The sequence below is a fragment of the Bos javanicus genome, chromosome X (genome assembly GCF_032452875.1).
Source record: "Bos javanicus breed banteng chromosome X, ARS-OSU_banteng_1.0, whole genome shotgun sequence".
Classification (NCBI taxonomy): domain Eukaryota; kingdom Metazoa; phylum Chordata; class Mammalia; order Artiodactyla; family Bovidae; genus Bos; species Bos javanicus.
Window position 1 is genome coordinate 87,348,500 of NC_083897.1, and position 24,855 is coordinate 87,373,354.

At 41.2% G+C, this 24,855-nt stretch overlaps 1 protein-coding gene and 1 pseudogene across 1 annotated transcript in view; both read left to right on the plus strand.

Annotated features, from left to right (window-relative positions):
* Window positions 1–2,638: 2,638 nt before the first annotated feature.
* LOC133242487 (large ribosomal subunit protein uL18-like) lies at window positions 2,639–3,620 on the plus strand (annotated as a pseudogene).
* A 3,242-nt stretch (window positions 3,621–6,862) lies between these two features.
* RP2 (RP2 activator of ARL3 GTPase) overlaps window positions 6,863–24,855 on the plus strand; it is a 46,365-nt gene continuing 28,372 nt past the window's right edge. Inside the window, exon 1 of the mRNA XM_061409876.1 lies at window positions 6,863–7,160. Coding sequence (XP_061265860.1) covers window positions 7,059–7,160 — 102 coding nt within the window. The 5' untranslated portion in view covers window positions 6,863–7,058. The remainder of the gene's footprint in view (window positions 7,161–24,855) is intronic.

The following is a 24,855-nucleotide window of genomic DNA, read 5'->3' on the forward strand; positions in this document are numbered from 1 at the left end:
CACCTCTTGGTATGCCCAGTCTTCAGGGAAGGTAAAGAAAATGAACCATACTTTAAAGAAAACCATAGTGAAGCTCTGCCAAGAAGCTCATAACCCTGGACCAACTTGTTTCCTATTGTACACCTCAGGGTCCATGTAGCCCCCAGGAGTGGTCTGAGGCTCAGCCCATTTGAAATGACCAATGGAGGCCTTTTCTTACTACTGACTTTCTACTGGATGAAGACATGAGCCAAGCCCTGAGATATATTATTAATCTGGGACAAGGTCAGAAGGCAATCCAGTACTGTGTCTCCAAGGCACTGCCCACTCCCACTAAAAATACAGAGGAAGGAGCAGTTCTTACACAAATAAACCCCAGGGACCAAGTTTTTCTTAAAATCTGGAAAGAGGGGTTCCTCCCAATACCAACTATTGCCAAAATGCAAGGGCTTCTATAATATAATTTTAACCACTTCCACTGTTGTCAAACTGCAGGGGACATCCAGTTGGGTACATTTATCCAAACCAAAGCGTTTACCTTCAGAAACCCTGCAGGTCACAGCAGAACAATACACCCATAAGCCAGTGGAAGATCTGATGTACCTATTCAAAAAATAGACACCATCAACAGATAAGCAAAATGATGTAGTATGTTGGCTCCTATTTGAAACCTTAATATGACTTGGGACCTCTCTTGTTTCCTTGGCTAATGTGATTCTTGACAATTCTCTGACACTTGATTGCCTTCTGGCAGAACAAGGCAGAGGGGCTTCATGATTTTGGCAGAGGCAATATTGCCTTCCTTGTCTGGTCAACAATTAAGGAAGCCCAAAGTTAACCCTGGTTCCTTCCCTTACTAGGCCCTTTCATGGCTATCGTTCTTCTCTCCTTTTAGCCCTTGTTTGTTTAACCTCTTGGTTAGTTTGCATCTTTTAGGCTCCAACAGTTTGAAATAAGGCTCATCATGGCTCAAGGAATTCAGTCCATTCTAGCAGTAAGTGGGCCAGGTTCCTACAGTTCCTCAGAACAGTCAGTGAGGGGCTTTTACACCTCTAGGGTAAGCTAGGGTCTGTGGTCCCTGTCCAGCAGGAAGAAGTTTCAAAAGAAGAGATCTTCAGCCCCTTGTTTGTTTAGTCACTCAGTCGTGTCTGGCTCTTTGCAACTCCATGAACAGAAACCTGCCAAGCTCCTCTGTCCATGGGATTCTCTAGGCAAGGATACTGGAGTAGGTTGCCATTTCCTTCTTCAGGGGATCTTCCTGACTCAGGGATCGAACCCACGTGCCCTGTTTGGCACTTGGACTTTTTACCCCTGATTACACCTCAAGAATGAGTGTGGAGTCTCTCAGGGGGAATGAGACAGGCCTGGGACCATTTGCCGGAGTGCTGCAATGTTTGCACCTGGACACACCTCTCCTCCAGCAACAAAATACAAAAAAACTATATGGAACTAAAAATAACTGTGTACATGTACAGTTGGGGCAAATACTGGACCCAAAAGATACAAAGAGACCAAAAATTCCAACTGCCACTTTTGAAGAACCTAGTGCAAAAACAGGTTATCGAGAGCACAAGCAGGGTGTAGAGAGCAAAAACAGAGTGTCAAGAGCAAAAGCAAGGTGTCGAGAGCAAAAGCAAGGTACTGCACATGCCCCCCTGCACACAATGCCACCTAATGGGTGGGCAAAACACCTAAGCTACCCCTCCAGCCTGACTCCTGGACACACTCCTACACTCACCCCATGGAAGGAGCAAGCTTGCCCCCAACTCAGAGAGTGATCAAGAAAGGGAACCTATTGTTTGTTCTGTCTCCTGCCTGGGGCAGCAGAGGCCCCAGTAAAGCCTTGTCTAGATTTCTTGTCTGGCCTCTGGTCAATTTCCATTGTTTGTGAAATGCCAAGAACAATGTGATCAATAGAATCTAGTGAAAGTGATGTGTCATTTCTTTTTTATTTTATTTTATTTTATTTTTAAACTTTACAATATTGTATTAGTTTTGCCCAACATCGAAATGAATCCGCCACAGGTATACCTGTGCTCCCCATCCTGAACCCTCCTCCCTCCTCCCTCCCCATACCATCCCTCTGGGCCGTCCCAGTGCACCAGCCCCAAGCATCCAGCATCGTGCATCGAACCTGGACCTGCAACTCGTCTCATACATGATATTACACATGTTTCAATGCCATTCTCCCAAATCTCCCCACCCTCTCCCTCTCCCACAGAGTCCACAAGACTGATCTATACATCAGTGTCTCTTTTGCTGTCTCATACACAGGGTTATTGTTACCATCTTTCTAAATTCCATATATATGCCTTAGTATACTGTATTGGTGTTTTTCTTTCTGGCTTACTTCACTCTGTATAATAGGCTCCAGTTTCATCCACCTCATTAGAACTGATTCAAATGTATTCTTTTTAATGGCTGAGTAATACTCCATTGTGTATATGTACCACAGCTTTCTTATCCATTCATCTGCTGATGGGCATCTAGGTTGCTTCCATGTCCTGATGTGTCATTTCTGAAGTTACATTTTAAGAGGCCTTGCACTTCCCCCTCCGGCTCCCCCACCCCCACTCCCTGCCTCGCCCCACACCGCCCCCCACCAAGCCGTGCTGGTTCTGCAGCTCTGTGGCAAGCCGCGGAGTCTTGTTCCGTTCCGCGGAGTCTTGGTTCTGTTCCGCAGGATGAGGTTTGTTAAAGTTGTCAAGAACAAGGCCTACTTCAAGAGATACCAAGTGAAATTCAGAAGAAGGTGAGAGGGCAAAACTGACTACTATGCTCGGAAACGATTGGTAATCCAAGATAAAAATAAGTCCAACACACCTAAATACAGAATGATTGTTCGTGTAATGAACAGAGAAATCATTTGTCAGATGGCTTATGCCCGTATAGAAGGAGATATGATAGCTTATGCAGCTTATGCTCACGAACTCCCAAAATACGGTGTGAAGGTTGGCCTGACAAATTATGCTACAGCATACTGTACTGGCCTGCTGCTGGCCCGCGCTGCTGGCCCACAGACTTCTTAATAGGTTTGGTATGGACAAAGTTTATGAAGGCCAAGTCAAGGTGACTGGAGATGAATACAATGTGGAAAGCATTGATGGTCAACCTGGTGCCTTCACCTGTTACTTGGATGCAGGACTTGCCAGAACTACTACTGGGAATAAAGTTTTGGGGGCCCTAAAAGGAGCTGTCAATGGAGGCTTGTCTATCCCTCACAGTAGCAAACGGTTCCCTCGTTATGATTCAGAAAGCAAAGAGTTCAGTGCTGAGGTACACCGAAAGCATATCATGGGGCAAAACATTGCAGGTTACATGCATTACCTGATTGAAGAAGATGAAGATGCTTACATGAAACAATTCTCTCAGTACATAAAGAACAACATAACTCCAGACATGATGGAGGAGATGTATAAGAAAGATGTATATGCTGAAGTTAAAAAGAAGAGGTGGAACCGTCCCAAAATGTCACTTGCCCAGAAGAAAGATCGGGTAGCTCAGAAGAAGGCAAGCTTCCTTAGAGCTCAAGAACAAGCTGCTGAGAGTTAAACCAAACCACAATTTTCTATCAAGATTTTTCAGATAAGACAATAATAAATTTATTGAACAAGCAAAAAAATAAATAAATAAGAGGCCTTGCAGCTTCTGCCTTGGTCTCAAGGAAAACTTATCCTTGGAGCCTTCAGCATCATATATTAAAATCGGAGTCATGTCAATATATGACAAAACCAACACAATATAGTAAAGTAATTAGCCTCCAATTAAAAGAAATAAATTTATATTTAAAAATCTGAATACCTTAAAGCTACCTTGTTGATCATACACAGAGAGGCTCTGAGATTTTATGTAGAATGATTCAGCCATTTGAGTTATCTCAGCTGAAGCTCTGGATGCAGCATGAAACTGGAATTGAGCTGTCCACCCTGGGCCCTGCTTAAATTACAGATTCAAGAGGAAAATAAATAATTGTTGTTTTAAGCCATTAAGTTTGTTACACAGCAGTGGATCATAGAAACACTCCTCTCTTTTCTCCTTCACTTGTAAAGTGTTTCCTTAGGTGAGTACAGAGTGAGCAAGCATGGGTCAGGTCAACTCGAGAAAAGGGACTTTTCCAGCCACCATTGCTGGAGTAACTGGTTTATCCATGCTGTGAAGATATACGTCTTCAGTGCTGTCTTCTGAGAAGTAAATAACTCTATCATTTCTGTGGTCAAGACACTCAGGGGACCCAGATCATATCTGCAGCTTGTATCCAGGTGCAAACCCACAACTCAACTTCTTAATGCATATGCACATCCATCTATTTCACTGAACATGAAGGATAAGTTTCTATAGAAAAGCTATAACAAGAGTATAAGTAGCAGGAGGATTACAGGCAGAAGGAATGACCAATTTCTTTCTGGACTCTATAGACTTAGGACTGCCAGCACATGTGCCCCTTTAGGACCTGCTCCCCACTCGTGTTTGCAAAATAGAACTCATCCTATGACTGAAGCAATTAGACCAGGGGTGTGCACATGACTGATGAGTAACCATTCCATTATTGTGCATGGGTGTGAGCATGCTAAATCAGTCTGACTCTTTGTGACCCTACAGACTGTAGCCTGCTAGGATCCTCTGTCCATGGGATTCTCCAGGCAAGAATAATGGAGTGGGTTGCCATGCCTTCCTCCAGGGGATCTTCCCAAAGCAACCCAGGGATCCAACCTGAGTCTCCTGTGGCTCCTGCACTGCAGGCGGATTCTTTACCACTGAGCCACTGGGGAAGTCCAATCTGTTATTGACTGCCCAACACTTTATCTGGTGATCTTCCTTGAGAATCTGAGCTAAGATATAAAGAGACTCTAGCATACACTTGGACAGAAAGGAATGAGGAATCGGTGAGATGACTCTTCTCAGCCATATGTATGCCAATGAGTAAGTAAAGAGTGCTGGTTTGCAGGGGGAAAAAAGCAGTTATAAAATTCATTGACAGGGGAAGGAAGGGGGGAGAAAAGAAAGAAAAAGAAAGAGCATGAGTGAACTCTAGCACTAGTTCTTTTATTGGCTTTGAATATGCCCTAGTTTAAATAATTTAATTATTAAACAGTAATAATTATTAAACTATTTCATTTTTGGTTAGGGGTGATGGTGGGATGGGATTTAACAGAAAGGGAATTTTGTCTTCACTTTTTTTAAAGGATCCCTGAAAACACCACTCTTTGATATAGATTTTGTTTTAGGTTTAAGTTTCTCATTAATGAATACTTCAAAACCATGAGCTTTAGAGATTGTTTCTCTAAAATTAGTTTTGTTTGTTCATTAAAAGGAACAACATCACTGTGGGACAGAGCTCCCAAGGCATCAGAAGGCCTAAGCAGATACTTCTTTACTTCTCTCAGATGAATCAGAGAACAAATTTAGGAGGAGGGAGCCTTGAACAGTGCAGGCTCTGGATCTTTCTAGACCCTGTCTAACCACTCTCACTGTGACTACAGATTAGTCTCTTCACCTCTGTGGACCTCTGTTTCCTCCACTGTACTACATGGAAGTCACAATTTTAACCTTTTATGAGTATAAAACATCTAAGGGTCTTACTCAAAACATTGTCACATAGACTTTTCATCTCACTCTGAAGAAGGAAAAGTGTGTACTGGTTAAAGACTCTATTGCCTAAGATCTGGAACTTAAATTAACAGTAATGTCTAATACTTGAGCACATGTACTTCTCTTCCTGATTGTGCAATAAATGGCAGGAAGTGAAAAAGGGAACATTCTTAATGCTCAAGTTAAGTCAGAGGCTCATTAAGGATATACATTAGATGTGAATAAGTGTGGGAAAGTAGAAAGTTAACCAAATTTAAGCCTACACAATCTGCATTTGTCCTACCAAACGCCAAAATACTGTGCTCAGAGAATTAAACCAACAACTTACTTTGTGTATTGTAGTAAAAGTCAACCCAAGCATAGCATATGTTAATATTTAATATTTTTAAAAAGTCTTCAAAAAAATAAAAAATAAAAAAAGTCTTCAGACAAACCCTACAGCATTTATTGAGAATATATCTGATAGTTTATATGGCAATGCTTACGTCCTCCATGAGGCTATAAACTCCATGAGAACCCTTTTACCATTACTCTCCCCCGACCCCTCCTCTTGAGCCACTTTGGGAAAGAATAGGAAAAGGTTGTAAATGTTTCCTTCACTAGTATGCAAGCATTCATTTGACAAACGTCTTATTGAGCAATTAGTGTGGAGTTAAGCAAGGCTTGGGGGATTTAAAAAAAGACAGGGCTTTTGGTCTCGAGAAATTCACAGTTCCAATAAGGAAACAGTACAAAAATACTTATTTTTCTAAGTTCTTGTTCAATTTTAGAGTCATTCGCAGAAGCTCTAAGAAAGCACGTTAGAGAGGGCAAGGAGGGTCAGAAAGGTCGTTGGGGGAATTTCCTGGGGTGGGGGGTGACACTAGCCAGACGACGTGGGGTCAAGGATTGAGGCCAGTGAATTTCAGGACCCTTCCTGCACCAGCAGGAATTCCTGTTCCCTCACCAATAGCATCACAAAACTGAAGTCTAATGTCAACTAGGCTGCCCTTCCGGGTCTAGAACTTGGAAACTGAGAACCTAGGGCAAAAAGACCTGGCTGTCGCAGATGTACTACCGGCAGCCGGACAGTCCGGTTGAGTTCAAAGAGGGGCGGGGCAGGTTCGGAGCTGGGTCGGCTGTGCGGGAGCCGAAGCCGGCCGGACCAGACCCTGGAGGCTGGCGCAGGAGCCCGGCCAAGATTGGTTGTGTTCGTGCGTCGACCTCTCTTCATAGGCCGCGCAGGGCTACTCGCGGGACTTTGATTGGTTCCCCGAGCGCTGAGCAGTCATTGGCTGCGGTGGGTCGTCAGGACAACTGAGAGGAAAAAGAACAGGGGTGTTGGGCCTGGCGGGCAAACCTGGGCTGCGGGCTACTGGGTGGTTCCGCGGGGCAGTGTTCAGACCGCTGCGGGGCCCAGGCGCCCGGGGTTCACATTGCAACTCCAGGAGGTGCCTGAGCCAGCAGGCCGGCGAGGAGTAGCGGCCAGTGAGACCCCGCGGGCCAAGACCATGGGCTGCTTCTTCTCCAAGAGGCGGAAGGCTGAGAAGGAGTCGCAGCCGGAGGACGAGGAAGTGCAGCCGAAGCAGTACAGCTGGGACCAGCGCGAGAAGGTAGAGTCCCTTAGCGGCTGGTCTCAGTCCTGCTGAGCAGCTCGGCGAGGGTCCCCCGCGGCCAGCATCGCTAAGGGGGCGGGCCCAGCAGCTGCTGCTCTTGCGCGCGTGCTCTCTCCCGCAAGTTGTTGAAGTCGAAGTGAATGACTTTTGGGGGAGCCGTGAAATTGAACCCTAGAGAAGGCTTCAAGGAGGGCGGTGCAGCTCTGGATGGGGCCCTAGAGCTCATTGTCCAGGCAGTTGAACACTGCGGGCTTTCCCTCCTCTCTGCATCCTGCTCTCCGGTCCAAGAATGGACTCCAGAGAAGGAAGGAGAACCTGGAATGCCCCAAATCACGTCTGCTCATTTCACTTGCAGCGCCGAGCAGGGTTTTGTCCAGTCCTCGAGTTACACTTGGGACTGATCTCATCTCTTTTGCGGCTTATGTTCTTTCTGTGGCTGTTTTCTCTTTTGTCTGCCTTAGTCAGTAAATCTCTGGTGCCTCCTGATATATTCCACTGCAGAATTTTCTCAATGATGAAGTGGACCATTTGACATATACAGCCCTGCTTTCCCTCCTCTTCCCCGAAAGGAATGATGAAAATCAAATCAGTCTTTGGAATGTGTGTTAAGACTGTAAGGTGAAAATAACCTACATAAGCTAGGCAGTATTTTACTGTTGAATGAGTGAAAATGTCCTTATTTTTACTTTTCCCTATAGCCAGAAACGAAAAACCTTTGAACACGTCCACTACCTTTGAACAGTTTTAGTCTTACACAAAACACACTTAGTCATAAATTTCATAATGCTTCCTCTTTCTACATAGTTCTCCATTTATGTTTAGAAAAATACTCTGATAGATCCATTAATTTTTTTCTCTTCCAAACAAAATGATAAGAAGTTTTAAATGAGTGTTATGAACAGTTAATACAACTCCTTGCTTAATGAAACATATCTTTATCAATGAATGCTTTATAGTAAATGTTTTATTAATGATTTGTTTTCATAGACCATCCTACATGATTTCCAGTCCCCCGCAGAATTTATTCACATGAACTCGGTTCTCCAAGTGTCAGATTTTAAAAATTGGACGCTTTTTTACAGACTTCTCAGCCCCATCTTTCTGCCCCTGCTTCACAGGGTTGCATAGTCGGTTTATTCTATTTTATCCATACTTGATAGCTGCATTTTTTAAATTATATTTATTTATTTTAATTGATTGATAATTGATTTACAATATCGGTTTGCTTTCTGTGATAATCAACATGAACTAGCCATAGGTGTACATATGTCCCCTCGCTCTTGAACCTCCCTCCCACCTCCCACCCTTTCCCACCCCTCTAGGGCCTTACAGAGCCTGGGTTTGAGTTCCCTGAATCATACAGCAAATTTCCATTGGGATAGCAGCATTTTATAACGTAGGAGTGGAAAGTACTGTACTTTCTGTCTGAAAGCAAGCCCTTTTAAAAATCTTTTATACTGTTAGAGAATTGCCAGCTTACATTTTGAGACAACAGAGATACCACATTTCCCAACATTGCTTTTTCTTTTTGGAATATTTTGTTCTTTTGGAATTACTAAGAATTCATTCTTGGGCCCCTCTAATTTATGATGACCTGCTAAGGTTGTATATGATTTTAAAGTTTTTTTTTCTGCTCCTTAACTCATGAGCTCGATATGGGTAGTGTGCATATGTTCTATATTAATCCAGTGATACTTTTATTGAGTTTAGCATGGTCTTGCTTGCTTGTAGAAGATTTTAATTGTACCTTAAAAGAAACAGGATGTAAATATAGCCCAGAGAACATGAATGAGATATATTAAAGGTATATAAACAGAATGGTTTGTATTAAAAGTTTAGATCTCTGTAATATGATCATGAAATATAAACAATTTTAAAGTTACATCATACAATTACCATTAAACTTGTAAGACTTAGCTGTAAAAACAAAGTGCATTGCCTGAAAAGTTTCCTTGCAACTTGGAAAAGTGGTGTTTAGACTTTTCCTTAGGTTGCTTAATCAGTATCCTTATTCAGAGGCACCCTCAGGGATTTGGATTTTGAGTTGTGTAATTGAGTCAGTCTTAAGGGACTGAAGTTAGAAGAAATTGTCTCAATTAGAAAGAATGTTTGGGGACTTAAGTGTTGTCATGACAACTGATTTACTGTAATCAACAGTGTAAGAAGCTCATTTTCTGTTGCTGACTTTGAAAAAGAAAAAAAGTTATCGTACAGTTACTACATTGATAAGATGCAAAGTATTTTTGGATTGTAAGATCTGTGTTTAAATCATTTGGAAAGAAATGCTTGTATCCTTGTTATCTGTATGCTGCTTCCCATAGCTAGGCAAATTATTCAATATATATGTCCTCAAACACCAAGGAAGACTCACAATGACAAGAATTATTTTCCATGCCCTTGAAGAGCTAACTGGCATTTTTAAATTAAAACAAGAAATATTTAAGTACAAAGGAAGGATGAGTAGTACAGGAAAATAGCTTTCATTTTCTAGTTACTTATACCATTCTCTTCCTAGATGATAGAAATGGTAGCATAGGTATGAAAGTTGTGATTTTGAGCACAGACAATACATATTATATCCACTCAGTTTTCTGAGCTACAAAATGAAACCTGGTAATGATTTCTCTACTATTTAGTAAGGTAAACGCCTGTCCTGAGGAAGAGAGGTTAGACAGTACTGGCTACTTCTGAGGACAGAACTTGGACAGGCAGAACCAATCTTAATACAAGGCAGATCATAACTCAAGAGTTGTTCATCACCAGAAGGGGTGGCTTTGTGAAGAAACAATCTTCATGTTGGTCAGAATATTCACATAGAGGTTGGATGGTGATTTATTGGAAAGAAGTATCTGCATTGAGTAGGGGGCTGTTTTTGAGTAGATGGTATTTTTAACCTCTTAAGTACCTAAGGTATTCTGTTATCCATGGTTGCCTAGCAAACTACCCCAAAACTTAATGTCACAGAATAATGGCAAGTACTTATTTTGCTTACAATTCTGCAATTTGTGTGGGGCTTAGCCTGGTTGGCTGTCTGCTCTGTGTGTCATCAATCGCGGCAACTTGACTGGGGGATGGAGGATCTGCTTTCAATATGACTTAATCACAGAGGTGGCTGGCAAGTTGATGCTGGTTTTGGCTGGAAGCTTAGCTGGGGCTAAGGGCCAGGGGCCTCGTCATGTAGCCCGGGCTTCCCCACAGCGTGATGGCTGGGTTCCAAAGGCGAGTGTCCTGAGACTGACAGAAGCTGCATGGCTTTTTCTAACTGCTCTCTTAAGTAATGTGACATTACTTCTGCCTTTTTTTTTTTTTTTTTGGCCATATCGAAGCATGTGGAATTTGGGATCTTAGTTCCCCAACCAGACCAGGGATGGAACCTGTGCCCCCTGCCCAGAGTCCTAACCATTGGACAGCCCGGGAAGTCTCTGCCATATTGTTTACTAAGGCAATCACAGGTGTCACCTACATCCAAAGGGAGGGGTTCTCTTGATGGGAGAAATGTCAAACTTGTCGACTTGTTTTAAATCCTTTACATAAAGTTGTTACTTAATGGAAATAACTAGTTCTTTCTTTATACATTTAAAAATAGTTTTATTGAGATATAATTAATAGGCATACAACAAGTTCACAGAGTTCTGTTTCCATCACTGTGATGTAATTTTTTAACATTTCATCCCTCACAAAAGAAACCCAGATCCATCCCTACTCGCCCCAGCCCCAGGAAACTATAATTTTTACTTTCAATCTCTAGAGATTTTGTCTATTTGGGACATTTATCAGTGAAATCATGCAGTATATGTTCTTTTGTATACTTTCACTTAGCATGTCTTTGAGATTCATCCATATTATAGCATATATCAATAATTTAGTCCTTTTTATTGCTGAATAACCTTAAAATAGAGTAGATATTTTATTTAATCTTATTTATAAATAAATTTTATTTATTTTACTATCCATTTTGTTAGACATTTGGCTTGTTTCCACTTTTTGGCCGTTACATTCCACTCCTAAGTATATCCCAGAGAAATTAAAACATACTTCCACACAGAAGCTTGTACACAAATATTCGTAACAGCATTATTTGTAATGGCCAAAAAGTGGGAATAAGCCAAATATCTAGAACAGTACAATCATTTCCCCAAATTTCCTCATGCCCTTTTGTAGTCAACTCTGCCTCTAGCCTCTGATCAGTTTTTTTTTTTAATTGAAGAATAATTGCTTTAGAGAATTTTGTTGTTTTCTGTCAAACCTCAACATGAATCAACCATAGGTATGCATATATACCCTCCCTTTTGAGCCTCCCTCCCATCTCCAGCCCCATCCCACCCCTCTAGATTGATACAGAACCCCTGTTTGAGTTTCCTGAGCCATATAGTAAATTCCAGTTGGCTATCTATTTTACATATGGTAATGTAAGTTTCCATGTTACTCTTTCCATACATCTCACCCTCTCCTCCCCTCTCCCAATGTCCATAAGTCTATTCTCTATGTCTGTTTCTTCATTGCTCCCCTGCAAGTAAATTCTTCAGTACCATTTTTCTAGATTCCGTATATGTGTGTTAGAATACGATATTTATCTTTTACTTTCTGACTCACTTCACTCTGTATAATAGGTTCTAGGTTCATCCACCTCATCAGAACTGACTCAAATGTGTTTATTTTTATGGCTGAGTAATATTCCATTGTGTATATGTGCCAAAACTTCTTTAGCCATTCATCTGTTGATGGGCATCTAGGTTCCTTCCATGCTCTAGCTGTTGTAAATAGTGCTGCAATGAACAATGGGATACATGTGTCTTTTTCAATTTTGCTTTCCTCAGGGTATATGCCTAGGAGTGTGATTGCTGGGTCATATGGTGGTTTTATTCCTAATGCTTTAAGGAATCTCCATACCATCTTCCATAGTGGCTATATCAATTTACATTCCCACCAACAGTACAAGAGCATTCCCTTTTCTCCACACTCTCTCCAGCATTTATTGTTTGTTGAAATTTTGATGAGGGCCATTCTGAATGGTCGGAGAAGGCAATGGCACCCTACTCCAGTACTCTTGCCTGGAAAATTCCATGGACGGAGGAGCCTGTTGGGCTGCAGTCCATGGGGTCGCTAAGAGTCGGACACGGCTAAGCGGCTTCACTTTCACTTTTCACTTTCATGCATTGGAGAAGGAACTGGCAACCCACTCCAGGATTCTTGCCTGGAGAATCCCAGGGACGGGGGAGCCTGGTGAGCTGCTGTCTATGGGGTTGCACAGAGTCAGACACAACTGAAGCAACTTAGCAGTAGCAGCATTCTGAATGGTGTGAGGTGGTATCTCATAGTTTTGATTTGTATTTCTCTAATAATGAGTGCTGTTGAGCATCTTTTCATGTGTTTGTTAGCCATCTGTATGTCTTCATTGGAGAAATGTCTGTTTAGGTCTTTTCCCCACTTTTTGATTGGGTTGTTTGTTTTCCTGGTATTGAGTTGTATGAGCTGCTTGGATATTTTGGAAATTAATCCTTTGTCAGTGGCTTCATTTGCTATTATTTTCTTCTATTCTGAGGGTTTTCTTTCACCTTGTTATAGTTTCCTTTGCTGTGCAAAAGCTTTTAAGTTTAATCAGGTCCCACTTGTTTACTTTTGTTTTTATTTCCATTACTCTAGGAGGTGGGTCACAGAGGATCTTGCTTTGATTTATGTCATCGAGTGTTCTGCCTATGTTTTCCTCTTAGAGTTTTATAGTTTCTGGTCTTACATTTAGGTCTTTAATCCATTTTGAGATTATCTTTTTGTATGGTGTTAGGAAGTGTTCCAATTTCATTCTTTTACATATAGCTGTCCAGATTTCCCAGCCCCATTTACTGAAGATGCTGTCTTTGCCCCATTGTATATTCTTGCCTCCTTTGTCAAAAATAAGGTATCCATAGATGCATGGGTTTATCTCTGGGCTTTCTATCTTGTACCATTTATTTTTTGTGTGTGCCAGTACCATACTGTATTGATGACTGTAGCTTTGTAGTATTACCTGAAGTCAAGAAGATTGATTCCTCCAGCTCCATTCTTCTTTCTGAAGACTGCTTTGGCTGTTCGGGGTCTTTTGTGTTTCCATATGAACTGTGAAATTTTTTTGTTCTAGTTCTGTGAAAAATGCCCTTGTTAATTTAATACGTATCACATTGAATCTATAGATTGTGTTTGGTAGTATAATTATTTGCATAACATTGATTCTTCCTACCCAGGAACATGGAATATCTCTCCATCTGTTTATGCTATCTTTGATTTCTTTCATTAAGTTGAGTTCAGTTCAGTTCAGTCACTCAGTCGTGTCCGACTCTTTGCCACCCCATGAATTGCAGCACGCCAGGCCTCCCTATCCATCACCAACTCCCGAAGTTCACCCAGACTCATGTCCATCGAGTCAGTGATGCCATCCAGCCATCTCATCCTCTGTCGTCCCCTTCTCCTCCTGCCCTCAATCCCTCCCAGCATCAGAGTCTTTTCCAATGAGTCAACTCTTTGCATGACGTGGCCAAAGTACTGGAGTTTCAGCTTTACCATCAGTCCTTCCAAAGAACACCCAGGACTGATCTCCTTTAGAATGGACTGGTTGGATCTCCTTGCAGTCCAAGGGACTCTCAAGAGTCTTCTCCAATACCACAGTTCAAAAGCACCAATTCTTCGGCGCTTAGCCTTCTTCACAGTCCAACTCTCACATCCATACATGACCACTGGAAAAACCATAGCCTTGACTAGATGGACCTTTGTTGGCAAAGTAATGTCTCTACTTTTCAATATGCTATCTAGGTTGGTCATAACTTTTCTTCCAAGGAGTAAGCATCTTTTAATTTCATGGCTGCACTCACCATCTGCAGTGATTTTGGAGCACAAAAAATAAAATCTGACACTGTTTCCCCATTTATTTCCCATGAAGTGATGGGAACAGATGCCATGATCTTCGTTTTCTGAATGTTGAGCTTTAAGCCAACTTTTTCACTCTCCACTTTCACTTTCATCAAGAGGCTTTTTAGTTCCTCTTCGTTTTCTACCATAAGGGTGGTGTCATCTGCATATCTGAGGTTATTGGTATTTCTCCCGGCAATCTTGATTCCAGCTTGTGTTTCTTCCAGTCCAGCGTTTCTCATGATGTATTCTGCATATAAGTTAAATAAGCAGGGTGACAATTTACAGCCTTGACGTACTCCTTTTCCTATTTGGAACCAGTCTGTTGTTCCATGTCCAGTTCTAACTCTTGCTTCCTGACCTGCATACAGATTTCTCAAGAGGCAGATCAGGTGGTCTGGTATTCCCATCTCTTTCAGAATTGTCCACAGTTTATTGTGATCCACACAGTCAAAGGCTTTGGCATAGTCAATAAAGAAGAAATAGATGTTTTTCTGGAACTCTCTGGCTTTTTCCATGATCCAGCAGATGTTGGCAATTTGATCTCTGGTTCCTCTGCCTTTTCTAAAACCAGCTTGAACATCTGGAAGTTCACGGTTCACGTATTGTTGAAGCCTGGCTTGGAGAATTTTGAGCATTACTTTACTAGCATGTGAGATGAGTGCAATTGTGTGATAGTTTGAGCATTCTTTGGCATTGCCTTTCTTAGGGATTGGAATGAAAACTGACCTTTTCCAGTCCTGTGGCCACTGCTGAGTTTTCCAAATTTGCTGGCATATTGAGTGCAGCACTTTCACAGCATCTTCTTTCAGGATTTGAAATAGCACAACTGGAATTCCATCACCTCCACTAGCTTTGTTTGTAGTGATGCTTCCTAAGGCCCACTTGACTTCACATTCCAGGATGTCTGGCTCTAGGTCAGTGATCACACCATCGTGATTATCTTGGTCGTGAAGATCTTTTTTGTACAGTTCTTCTGTGTATTCTTGCCACCTCTTCTTAATATCTTCTGCTTCTGTTAGGTCCATACCATTTCTGTCTTTTATCGAGCCCATCTTTGCATGAAATGTTCCCTTGGTATCTCTAATTTTCTTGAAGAAATCTCTAGTCTTTCCCATTCTGTTGTTTTCCTCTATTTCTTTGCATTGATCGCTGAGGAAGGCTTTCTTATCTCTTCTTGCTATTCTTTGGAACTCTGCATTCAGATGCTTATATCTTTCCTTTTCTCCTTTGCTTTTTGCTTCTCTTCTTTTCACAGCTATTTGTAAGGCCTCCCCAGACAGCCATTTTGCTTTTTTGCATTTCTTTTACATGGGGATGGTCTTGATCCCTGTCTCCTGTACAATGTCACGAACCTCATTCCATAGTTCATCAGGCACTCTATCTATCAGATCTAGGCCCTTAAATCTATTTCTCACCTCCACTGTATAATCAAAAGGGATTTGATTTAGGTCATACCTGAATGGTCTAGTGTTTTTCCCTACTTTCTTCGATTTAAGTCTGAATTTGGTAATAAGGAGTTCATCATCTGAGCCACAATCAGCTCCTGGTCTTGTTTTTGCTGACTATGTAGAGCTTCTCCATCTTTGGCTGCAAAGAATATAATCAATCTGATTTCAGTGTTGACCATCTGGTGATGTCCATGTGTAGAGTCTTCTCTTGTGTTGTTGGAAGAGGGTTTTGCTATGACCAGTGCATTTTCTTGGCAAAACTCTATTAGTCTTTGCCCTGCTTCATTCCGTATTCCAAGGCCAAATTTGCCTGTTACTCCAGGTGTTTCTTGACTTCCTACTTTTGCATTCCAGTCCCCTATAACTCCCAGTATGGTTGATTTTCTTTGAAGATGGGGCCTCTAAGGAAATAATTAAAGTTAAATGAAGTCATAAAGGTGGGACCCTGGTCTGACAGGATTAGTACTCTTATAAGAAGAGACATCAGAAAGCTTACCCTGCACTCACCCAGGAAAGACCATGTAAGGATAATTCAAAAAGGCAACCATCCAAAAGACAAAAAGAGAGGTCTCTCCAGAAACCAACCCCAATGGCACCTTGATTTTGTACTTCCCAGCCTCCCAAATTGTGAAAAATAAATTTCTGTTTAACTTAACCAGACTGTATTATTTTCTTATGGCAGCCAGCCTTAGTCTACTCAGGCCATTATAACAAGATACCATAGACTGGGTGGCTTAAACAACAGAGATTTATTTTGCACAGTTTTGGAGGCTGGGAGGTATAAGATCAAAGTGCCAGCAGATGCAGTGTCTGGTGTCAGAGATAAATACTGCTGGACATTAGTTAAAGCAATGAAAACAGATCTTGTTCAGTGACTCCTGACAGGGGAAACAGCTGAGTTCCATTCCAATTTGTGCAGAGGTGATTTAGGCCATTTAAGAGAGAATGAGGGATGGGGGAAGAGCAGGGCCTCAGTAGAGTCAGAAAAGTGAAAAATTACAAAGTTGGTCCTTGTAAATGAGAATAGGCCAGCCATGTTTGTTAGCTGGCAGTTTAGAAGTTAAGATCTTATCTTCCCACAGAGACTGGTAAACAGAGGCCCTGTCCTTCCTAATAATTACATTTCATAGCAATGGCTCTCAGGTCCTTGAGAAAGACACTTCTAGTAAGGAATACAGTCACAGTTGTAAGCCTGTTTCAGTAAATGTTCTAAGAAAGGGAGGTCAGGGGCCTGTCATCAGATATTGGCTAGAACAAATAGTAAATGTTCATGCAGGGTTGAGCTTTTCTTGGGCAGGCATTTTAATAGGACATAGCCTTGTGCTACTAGAAGCCTTGCTAGAGTTTGGTCAAGTTTCTTAGTGCAAGGATTTGAATGGGCTTGCAGCGTGCCAAGAGTTCTGTATTTCTCACTGGTGAAAGCCCTCTTCCTGCTTGTAGTTAGCTGCCATCTTCCTGTATACTCACATGCCCTTCTTTTCCTCAGTGCCTGCCTGCATCTCTTCTTATAAGGGCATTAATCCCATCCTGAGGGCTCCTCCTTCATGACCTCCTCTAAACCTAATTGGGCTTCCCTCATAGCTCAGTCCGTAAAGAATCCGCCTGCAATGCAGGAGACCTGGGTTCGATTCCTGGGCCGGGAATATCCCCTGGAGAAGGACATGGCAATCCACTCTAGTATTCTTGCCTGGAAAGTCCCATGGACAGAGGAGCCTGGCAGGCTACAGTCCATGGGGTCACAAGAGTTGGACAGGACTTAGTGACTAAACCATCAAACAAACCTAATTACCTCCAAAGTCCCCACCTCCAAATACCATTAGAGCTTCAAGGCATGAATTTTGAGACAACACATTCAGTCCATAATACAGCCCAAGCCTAAAACAGCAGCTCAGTATTTTTGAAGTTAAGAATAGATTTTCTTTCTGCATTTGCAACAAGTCTTAACTACGCTAGTGATATAGTACTAGTTATATTATAATTAATATAGTTGAAATTTCTGTATGTTAAATACTGTATGTTTATAATATATCATAAATCATTTCCCATGCCAAAAAAATAGCTGAATTCCTTTAAGAAGTATTAACTGTTTTATTTTTTATCTTTATCCAAACAGTGGTTTGTTTCCTACTTAATTCTGAGATAAATATGCTTGCAGACTTTTGAACTTGCTATCTGTGTCTTACACAAAGATAATTTGTCCAGAATCTTGAAGCCCAAATCAATTCCCCAGGAAAATACACACAAACTTTTACCTAAGAATTTTAAGGAGTTTCTGGTACAGTGAGAGTAACCATACTGAAGCTTGAAGATTTCCCCTTGCTCATTGAGTTTGAGGCCTTGGTAGAGACAGGCCAACTCCTGGGCTCTTTTTTTAAAAAGCAAAAACACCTGTTGGTGGCACTCTAGATCTTCTCATTCCCACTGTGGGAGGTGGACTGGTGCCAAGAGACAAGCTGAAGACTAGAGAGTGCTTTTTATCCTGCGTAAGGTCTAAAGCAGAACAACTTCAACCACTCTTGCATGTTGCTGACTAGATCAATATCCTATTATCCTGCTCCATGACCACATTCCCACCCCTTTCCACTGTTTGTGTTTTTGTTCTTTTGTCTTCATCATTCTTGACAGAAAGTTACCTAATTTTTAGATCCCCGCCCCCCACAGAAAAAAAAAAAAAACCTATTTGGGGCTTTGCTGATATTTTCTACTGTATATTTGATTTCTAAATCAGTAGTCTCATATTATTTTTATCTATTTTCCTTCTACAGAAAGTCAGTTTATTGTACTTTTTATTGTCTAATTTCTTAGGATGGACATTTAATGCATTAATTTGAGAGTTTTTATTGTGGCTATTTAAACTCCATTTTTGGTGTATTCCATAGATGGTTTTTTAACATTTAATCCTAAATATTTTAGGTTATCGATTATTAAAAATAGAGACTTTCTTTACGATCTAGTACTAGTACATGAAAACGAAGATCATGGCATCTGGTCCCATCATTTCATGGGAAATAGACGGGGAAACAGTGGAAACAGTGTCAGACTTTATTTTTTGGGCTCCAAAATCACTGCAGATGGTGACTGCAGCCATGAAATTAAAAGACGCTTACTCCTTGGAAGAAAAGTTATGACCAACCTAGATAGCATATTGAAAAGCAGAGACATTACTTTGCCAACAAAGGTCCATCTAGTCAAGGCTATGGTTTTTCCTGTGGTCATGTATGGATGTGAGAGTTGGACTGTGAAGAAAGCTAAGTGCTGAAGAATTGATGCTTTTTAACTGTGGTGTTGGAGAAGAGTCTTGAGAGTCCCTTGGACTGCAAGGAGGTCCAACCAGTCCATTCTAAAGGAAATCAGTCCTGGGTGTTCTTTGGAAGGACTGATGCTAAAGCTGAAACTCTAGTACTTTGGCCACCTCATGCGAAGAGTTGACTCATTGGAAAAGACTCTGATGCTGGGAGGGATTGGGGGCAGGAGGAAAAGGGGACAACAGAGGATGAGATGGCTGGATGGTATCACTGACTTGATGGACGTGAGTCTGAGTGAACTCCGGGAGTTAGTGATGGACAGGGAGGCCTGGCGTGCTGCCATTCATGGGGTCGCAAAGAGTCGGACACAACTGAGCGACTGATCTGATCTAAATCACTATCAAAGTTAATCACCACCCATTTTTCTTAGCCCTTCACCAGCACAGGGTTTTTACCTGAATTTGCTCCCAAGGAAATCTAGACCAGCAGTCTGAGTCCCAGCAGGTGTAGGGGAAGCATTGTTGTCTCAAGATTTGGGAGGGGGAGAAGCGAGAGCAGAAATCTGAGTTTCCTTTTCTGTTTTATCTTTCACACCCACCACAAGGGTTTTGCATCATTTCCCCTTTTCTTAGTGTTTTTCTTACTTGATCCATTTGAGATTGATCTTGGGCAGTTGGGAGCCAACAACTATGCTAGTTCAGTATCTTGGTAGAGACCAAACTGGAGCACTGTACCTTTATATATATGCGTCACATGTAAAATCCTAGAAATGGAATTGTTTGAACATCCCTTCCCACTTTAAACGTGTTTTGCCTCTTGTATTTTCTTCTTTTTTTTTTTTTCTTTTTGGTGTGTGACAGCGTGCTGTGCTATGCAAAATCACTTCAGTCATGTCCAACTCTTTGTGATTCCGCAGGCGGTAGCCTACCAGCATCCTTTGTCCATGGGATTCTCCAGGCAAGAATACTGGAGTGGTTTGCCATTGCCTTCTCCAGGGATCTTCCCCGCCCAGGGATCAAACCCGTGTCTCTTATGTCTCCTGCATTGCAGGCATTTTCTTTATGACTAGCGCTACCTGTACCACCAATATCCAATCACATAAACCAGAGCAGTGTTTTTTCAAACCTTGGGTGGGTTAATAGAAAATATTAGGGATTTAACACAAAATAAGTGTAAGTGTTATTTTGTGAAACTTTAATTTCATTGGTATGTGTATACAAATATTCATATATATGTGTACTGGGCTGTGCTGGATAATGTTCTAATGTGGATTGTAGTCAAAAAGATTGAAAAAGCAGACTAGAGAGCTAGGTATCATGTTTGACTCATCCTTCTGCCTTACCTCCTACAGCCACTGAATTACTAAATCTGCTGATTCTACTTCCTCAATTTCTCAAATTCATCCTATCTTCCTCTTCCCTGCTAACCACTGATCTAGTTCCAGCCCTTTCTGGATGACTGAAACCGTCTCTCCAATCCCTTATACAGTGGGAGTGAGAAATATATTTAAGGGACTAGGTCTGATAGGCAGAGTGCCAGATGAACTATGGACGGAGGTTCGTGACATTGTACAGGAGACGGGGATCAAGACCATCCCCAAGAAAAAGAAATGCAAAAAAGCAAAATGGCTGTCTCAGGAGGCCTTACAAATAGCTGTGAAAAGAACAGAAGCAAAAAGCAAAGGAGAAAAGGAAGATATATACCCATTTGAATGCAGAGTTCCAAAGAATAGCAAGGAGAGATAAGAAAGACTTCCTCATCGATCAATGCAAAGAAATAGAGGAAAAAAATAGAATGGGAAAGACTAGAGATCTCTTCAAGAAAATGAGAGATACCAAGGGAACATTTCATGCAAAGATGGGCTCAATAAAGTATAGAAATGGTATGGACCTAACAGAAGCAGAAGATATTAAGAAGAGGTGGCAAGAATACACAGAAGAACTGTACAAAAAAGATCTTCATGACCCAGATAATCACAATGGTGTGATCACTGACCTAGAGCCAGACATCCTGGAATGTGAAGTCAAGTGGGCCTTAGAAAGCATCACTATGAACAAAGCTAGTGGAGGTGATGGAATTCCAGTTGAGCTATTTCAAATCCTGAAAGATGATGCTGTGAAAGTGCTGCACTCAATATGTCAGCAAATTTGGAACACTCAGCAGTAGCCACAGGACTGGAAAAGGTCAGTTTTCATTCAATCCCTAAGAAAGGCAATGCCAAAGAATGCTCAACCTACTGCACAATTGCACTCATCTCACACGCTAGCAAAGTAATGCTCAAAATTCTCCAAGCCAGGCTTCAGCAATATGTGAACTGTGAACTTCCAGATGTTCAAGCTGGTTTTAGAAAAGGCAGAGGAACCAGAGATCAAATTGCCAACATCTGCTGGATCATGGAAAAAGCTAGAGAGTTCCAGAAAAACATCTATTTCTGCTTTATTGACTATACCAAAGCCTTTGACTGTGTGGATCACAATAAACTATGGAAAATTCTGAAATAGATAGGAATACCAGACCACCTGACCTGCCTCTTGAGAAATCTGTATGCAGGTCAGGAAGCAAGAGTTAGAACTGGACATGGAACAACAGACTGGTTCCAAATAGGAAAATGAGTACGTCAAAGCTGCATATTGTCACCCTGCTTATTAACTTATATGCAGAGTACATCATGAGAAATGCTGGGCTGGAGGAAGCACAAGCTGGAATCAAGATTGTTGGGAGAAATATCAATAACCTCAGATATGCAGATGACACCACCCTTATAGCAGAAAGTGAAGAAGAACTAAAGAGCCTTTTGATGAAAGTGAAAGAGGAGAGTGAAAAAGTTGGCTTAAAAATCAACATTCAGAAAACTAAGATCATGGCATTTGTTCCCATCACTTCATGGCAAATAGATGGGGAAACAGTGGAAACAGTAGCTGACTTTATTTGTTGGGCTCCAAAATGACTGCAGATGATGATTGTAGCCATGAAATTAAAAGACGCTTACTCCTTGGAAGCAAAGTTATGACCAACCTAGATGGCATATTAAAAAGCAGAGACATTAGTTTATGAACAAAGGTCCGTTTAGTCAAGGCTATGGTTTTTCCAGTAGTCATGTATGGATGTGAGAGTTGGACTATAAAGAAAGCTGAGTGCCGAAGAATTGATGCTTTTGAACTGTGGTGCTGGAGAAGACTCTTTTTTTTTTTTTCTTTTTTTTTAATTTTCTTTTTTTTTTAATTTTATTTTATTTTTAAACTTTACATAATTGTATTAGTTTTGCCAAACATCAAAATGAGTCCATCACAGGTATACATGTGCTCCCCAACCTGAACCCTCCTCCCTCCTCCCTCCCCACACCATCCCCCCGGGTCGTCCCAGTGCACTAGCCCCAAGCATCCAGCATCATGCATTGAACCTGGACTGGCATCTCGTTTCCTACATGATATTTTACATGTTTCAATGCCATTCTTGAGAGTCCCTCAGACTGCAAGGAGATCCAACAGGTCCATCCTAAAGGAGATCCGTCCTGGGTGTTCATTGGAAGGACTGATGTTGAAGCTGAAACTCCAGTACTTTGGCCACCTGATGTGAAGAGTTGACTCATTTGAAAAGACCCTGATGCTGGGAAAGATTGAGGGCAGGACAAGAAGGGGACAACAGAGGATGAAGTGGTTGGATGGCATTACTGACTCAATGGACATGAGTTTGGGTAAACTCCAGGAGTTGGTGATGGACAGGGAGGCCTGGTGTGCTGCAGTTCATGGGTTCTCAGAGTCGGACACGACTGAGTGACTGAACTGAAACTGAACTGAACTCAAATCCCCATGCCATTTGTCTTTATTATTACCAAATAATCGTCCTAAAATGTAAATTTTGCTTATTTATTTCCTTCTGTGGTACCCTACTGCCCATAGATCACTTCCAAGTTTCATAATATGGCCCCTGCCTGTCTCTCTAGCTTTATTTGCTCCCATTGCAGTATCACTGGTAACACCAAACCACTTTCCATTTTCCTCACGCTCCCTGAAGAGTTTTATTTTGTTTCATTTCTTTCGTTTTTGCCTGATAAGGGAAGGGAGATCCTTTACTACCATCCCTTTTACCTGGTGAACTTCAGCTTATTCATTCTCACTTTGAATAGGAAGTCTTATACCCCTACCTTCCCTACCCCTGGTGTTGCTTCTCTGTACTTCCAGAATATTGTGGGCATCTCTCATTACCCAGTCACATTATTTTATTGGTTTTTCCCCCCAAATTCAGATGTCCAATTTATTTATTTATTTTTAACTTTTTATTTTGTATTGGAGTATAACCAATTAATGATGCTGCGATAGTTTCAGGTGAACAGCAAAGGGACTCAGCCATACATATATATGTATCCTTTCACCCCCAGACGCCCCTAACATCAGCCAGGTTGTTTTAAAATTATTTGTTTAGTTGGTGTTCAGTTCTTTCATGGAAAAAACTGGCCATATTCATTTTAGTGCTTAAAACAATGTCTGGCTCTTATTGGGTGTTCAGATGACTGAAAAGGTGAGTGACTGAAGATCTTGAAAGTTAAAGTGCTTTTTTCATTCATGTTGCTTATAGGTGACCAAATTGAGGCTAGAAAAGAGGCCTCTTTTGTTGCCTCATGCTACAGACCAATATTTCTTCTAGTACATTGTGTAAAACCAGATGAGTACAACATTTATTGTGTAATACTGAATAAGTCACTTTAAGCTAGTTTGCGTATGATTAAGATGATTAAATTATTCCTTTGTAAATAATGAAGTTTTTGATGTACTATACCTATGGGAGCCTGTTTCTGGTACATGAATAGTTTTGCTTGAAATTTAATATTCACAAAGAGGTAAGACAGTGCAAGTAGATTTCAAAGTAATTTGGAGAAATCAAAATGGTCCTTTAATGACTATATTTTGAGAGGTCAGCTAAAATTTAAAAGATAATGTGACAGATTCCAGGTATACTGTTTAAAAGATTCTGTGGGTTTTAGTTTAAAATACCTAAAGCTAGAAATGGTGAAATTTGGGGGAAAAAACTTACATTGTAGGAGTAGCTTAATAAATGTTTGAATCAAATTTGTAGATACAAATTCTAACATACAGTGACTCTTATGCCTTCACGTTCTTCCATTTTCTGTAGCACGTTGCAGAAATCAGTTGGGGTTTAGAAAGTAAGACCCCAGGCATCAGTTTATAGAAGAAAAGAGAAGCATATTCCAATCTGGGCGTATTTCCAAATTCAGAAGTTTTAAAGAAACAGTTTTTTTTTTTTTTAAGTGAAGCATCAGAAAAAGAAAAGGGTCAAAGCTGAAATATTACTTAATATCATCCAATATGCTGTGTGTATGTATGAGAATTTCCCCAGTTGTTTCTAAAAATTACTTTTACAGTTGATATATTGAAACAGGATCCAGCAGTGTCCACACATTGTTTGGTTGGTATGTCCTTGAGCCTTTCTTTATCTATAACAGTTTCCTCTCCCTTTTCCCTCCCATGCCTTTTATTTATTTATTAAAAAAATGTTGTCATGTTTATTTTCTCACTATGTTGCAAAGTCATTAAGAGTTGGAATATATTATTTTATCGTTAAAAATTGTTCCTTCCCTTTTAGGCACCATCTAGGGCTCTGAAAATCTTTCAAGTGAATGTCAAATGAAGTAGGTCTTCTGGGAATCCTAGCTGAGATCCCGAGAACTAGGAAGGCCACTTTCTTCATAAGTCCTACCCAGTTTAGGGCATCATAAAAGGCTCTGCGGCTCTTAGTCTCCCCACTGTATCCACTAGGTTAGCCAGAACCTACCAGTTTGAGATACAGGTAGATGTGCCTGACTGCCCCACCAAGAGATTGGACTGATTGGCCTCCTTCCATGGTTTCAATGACTAGAACCCAAAAGTAGCTTTCTACTTTGGGGACTGGGTACTCAGCTTATGTAAGCTTACTGGAACCTTGTGTAGGAAACTGCCAGGTCTGGTTATAAGAAAAGTTTGTGCCATCACCCCCACGCACATCAACCAGACATGTCTCCCAGGAAGCAGGTGTCCTGGAGACAGAGTATGTCAGGGCTCTACAATCTGTCTGTGTGGTTATTTGTGATCTTTTTTCTTTCCCTGTATTTATGAGGCTCCT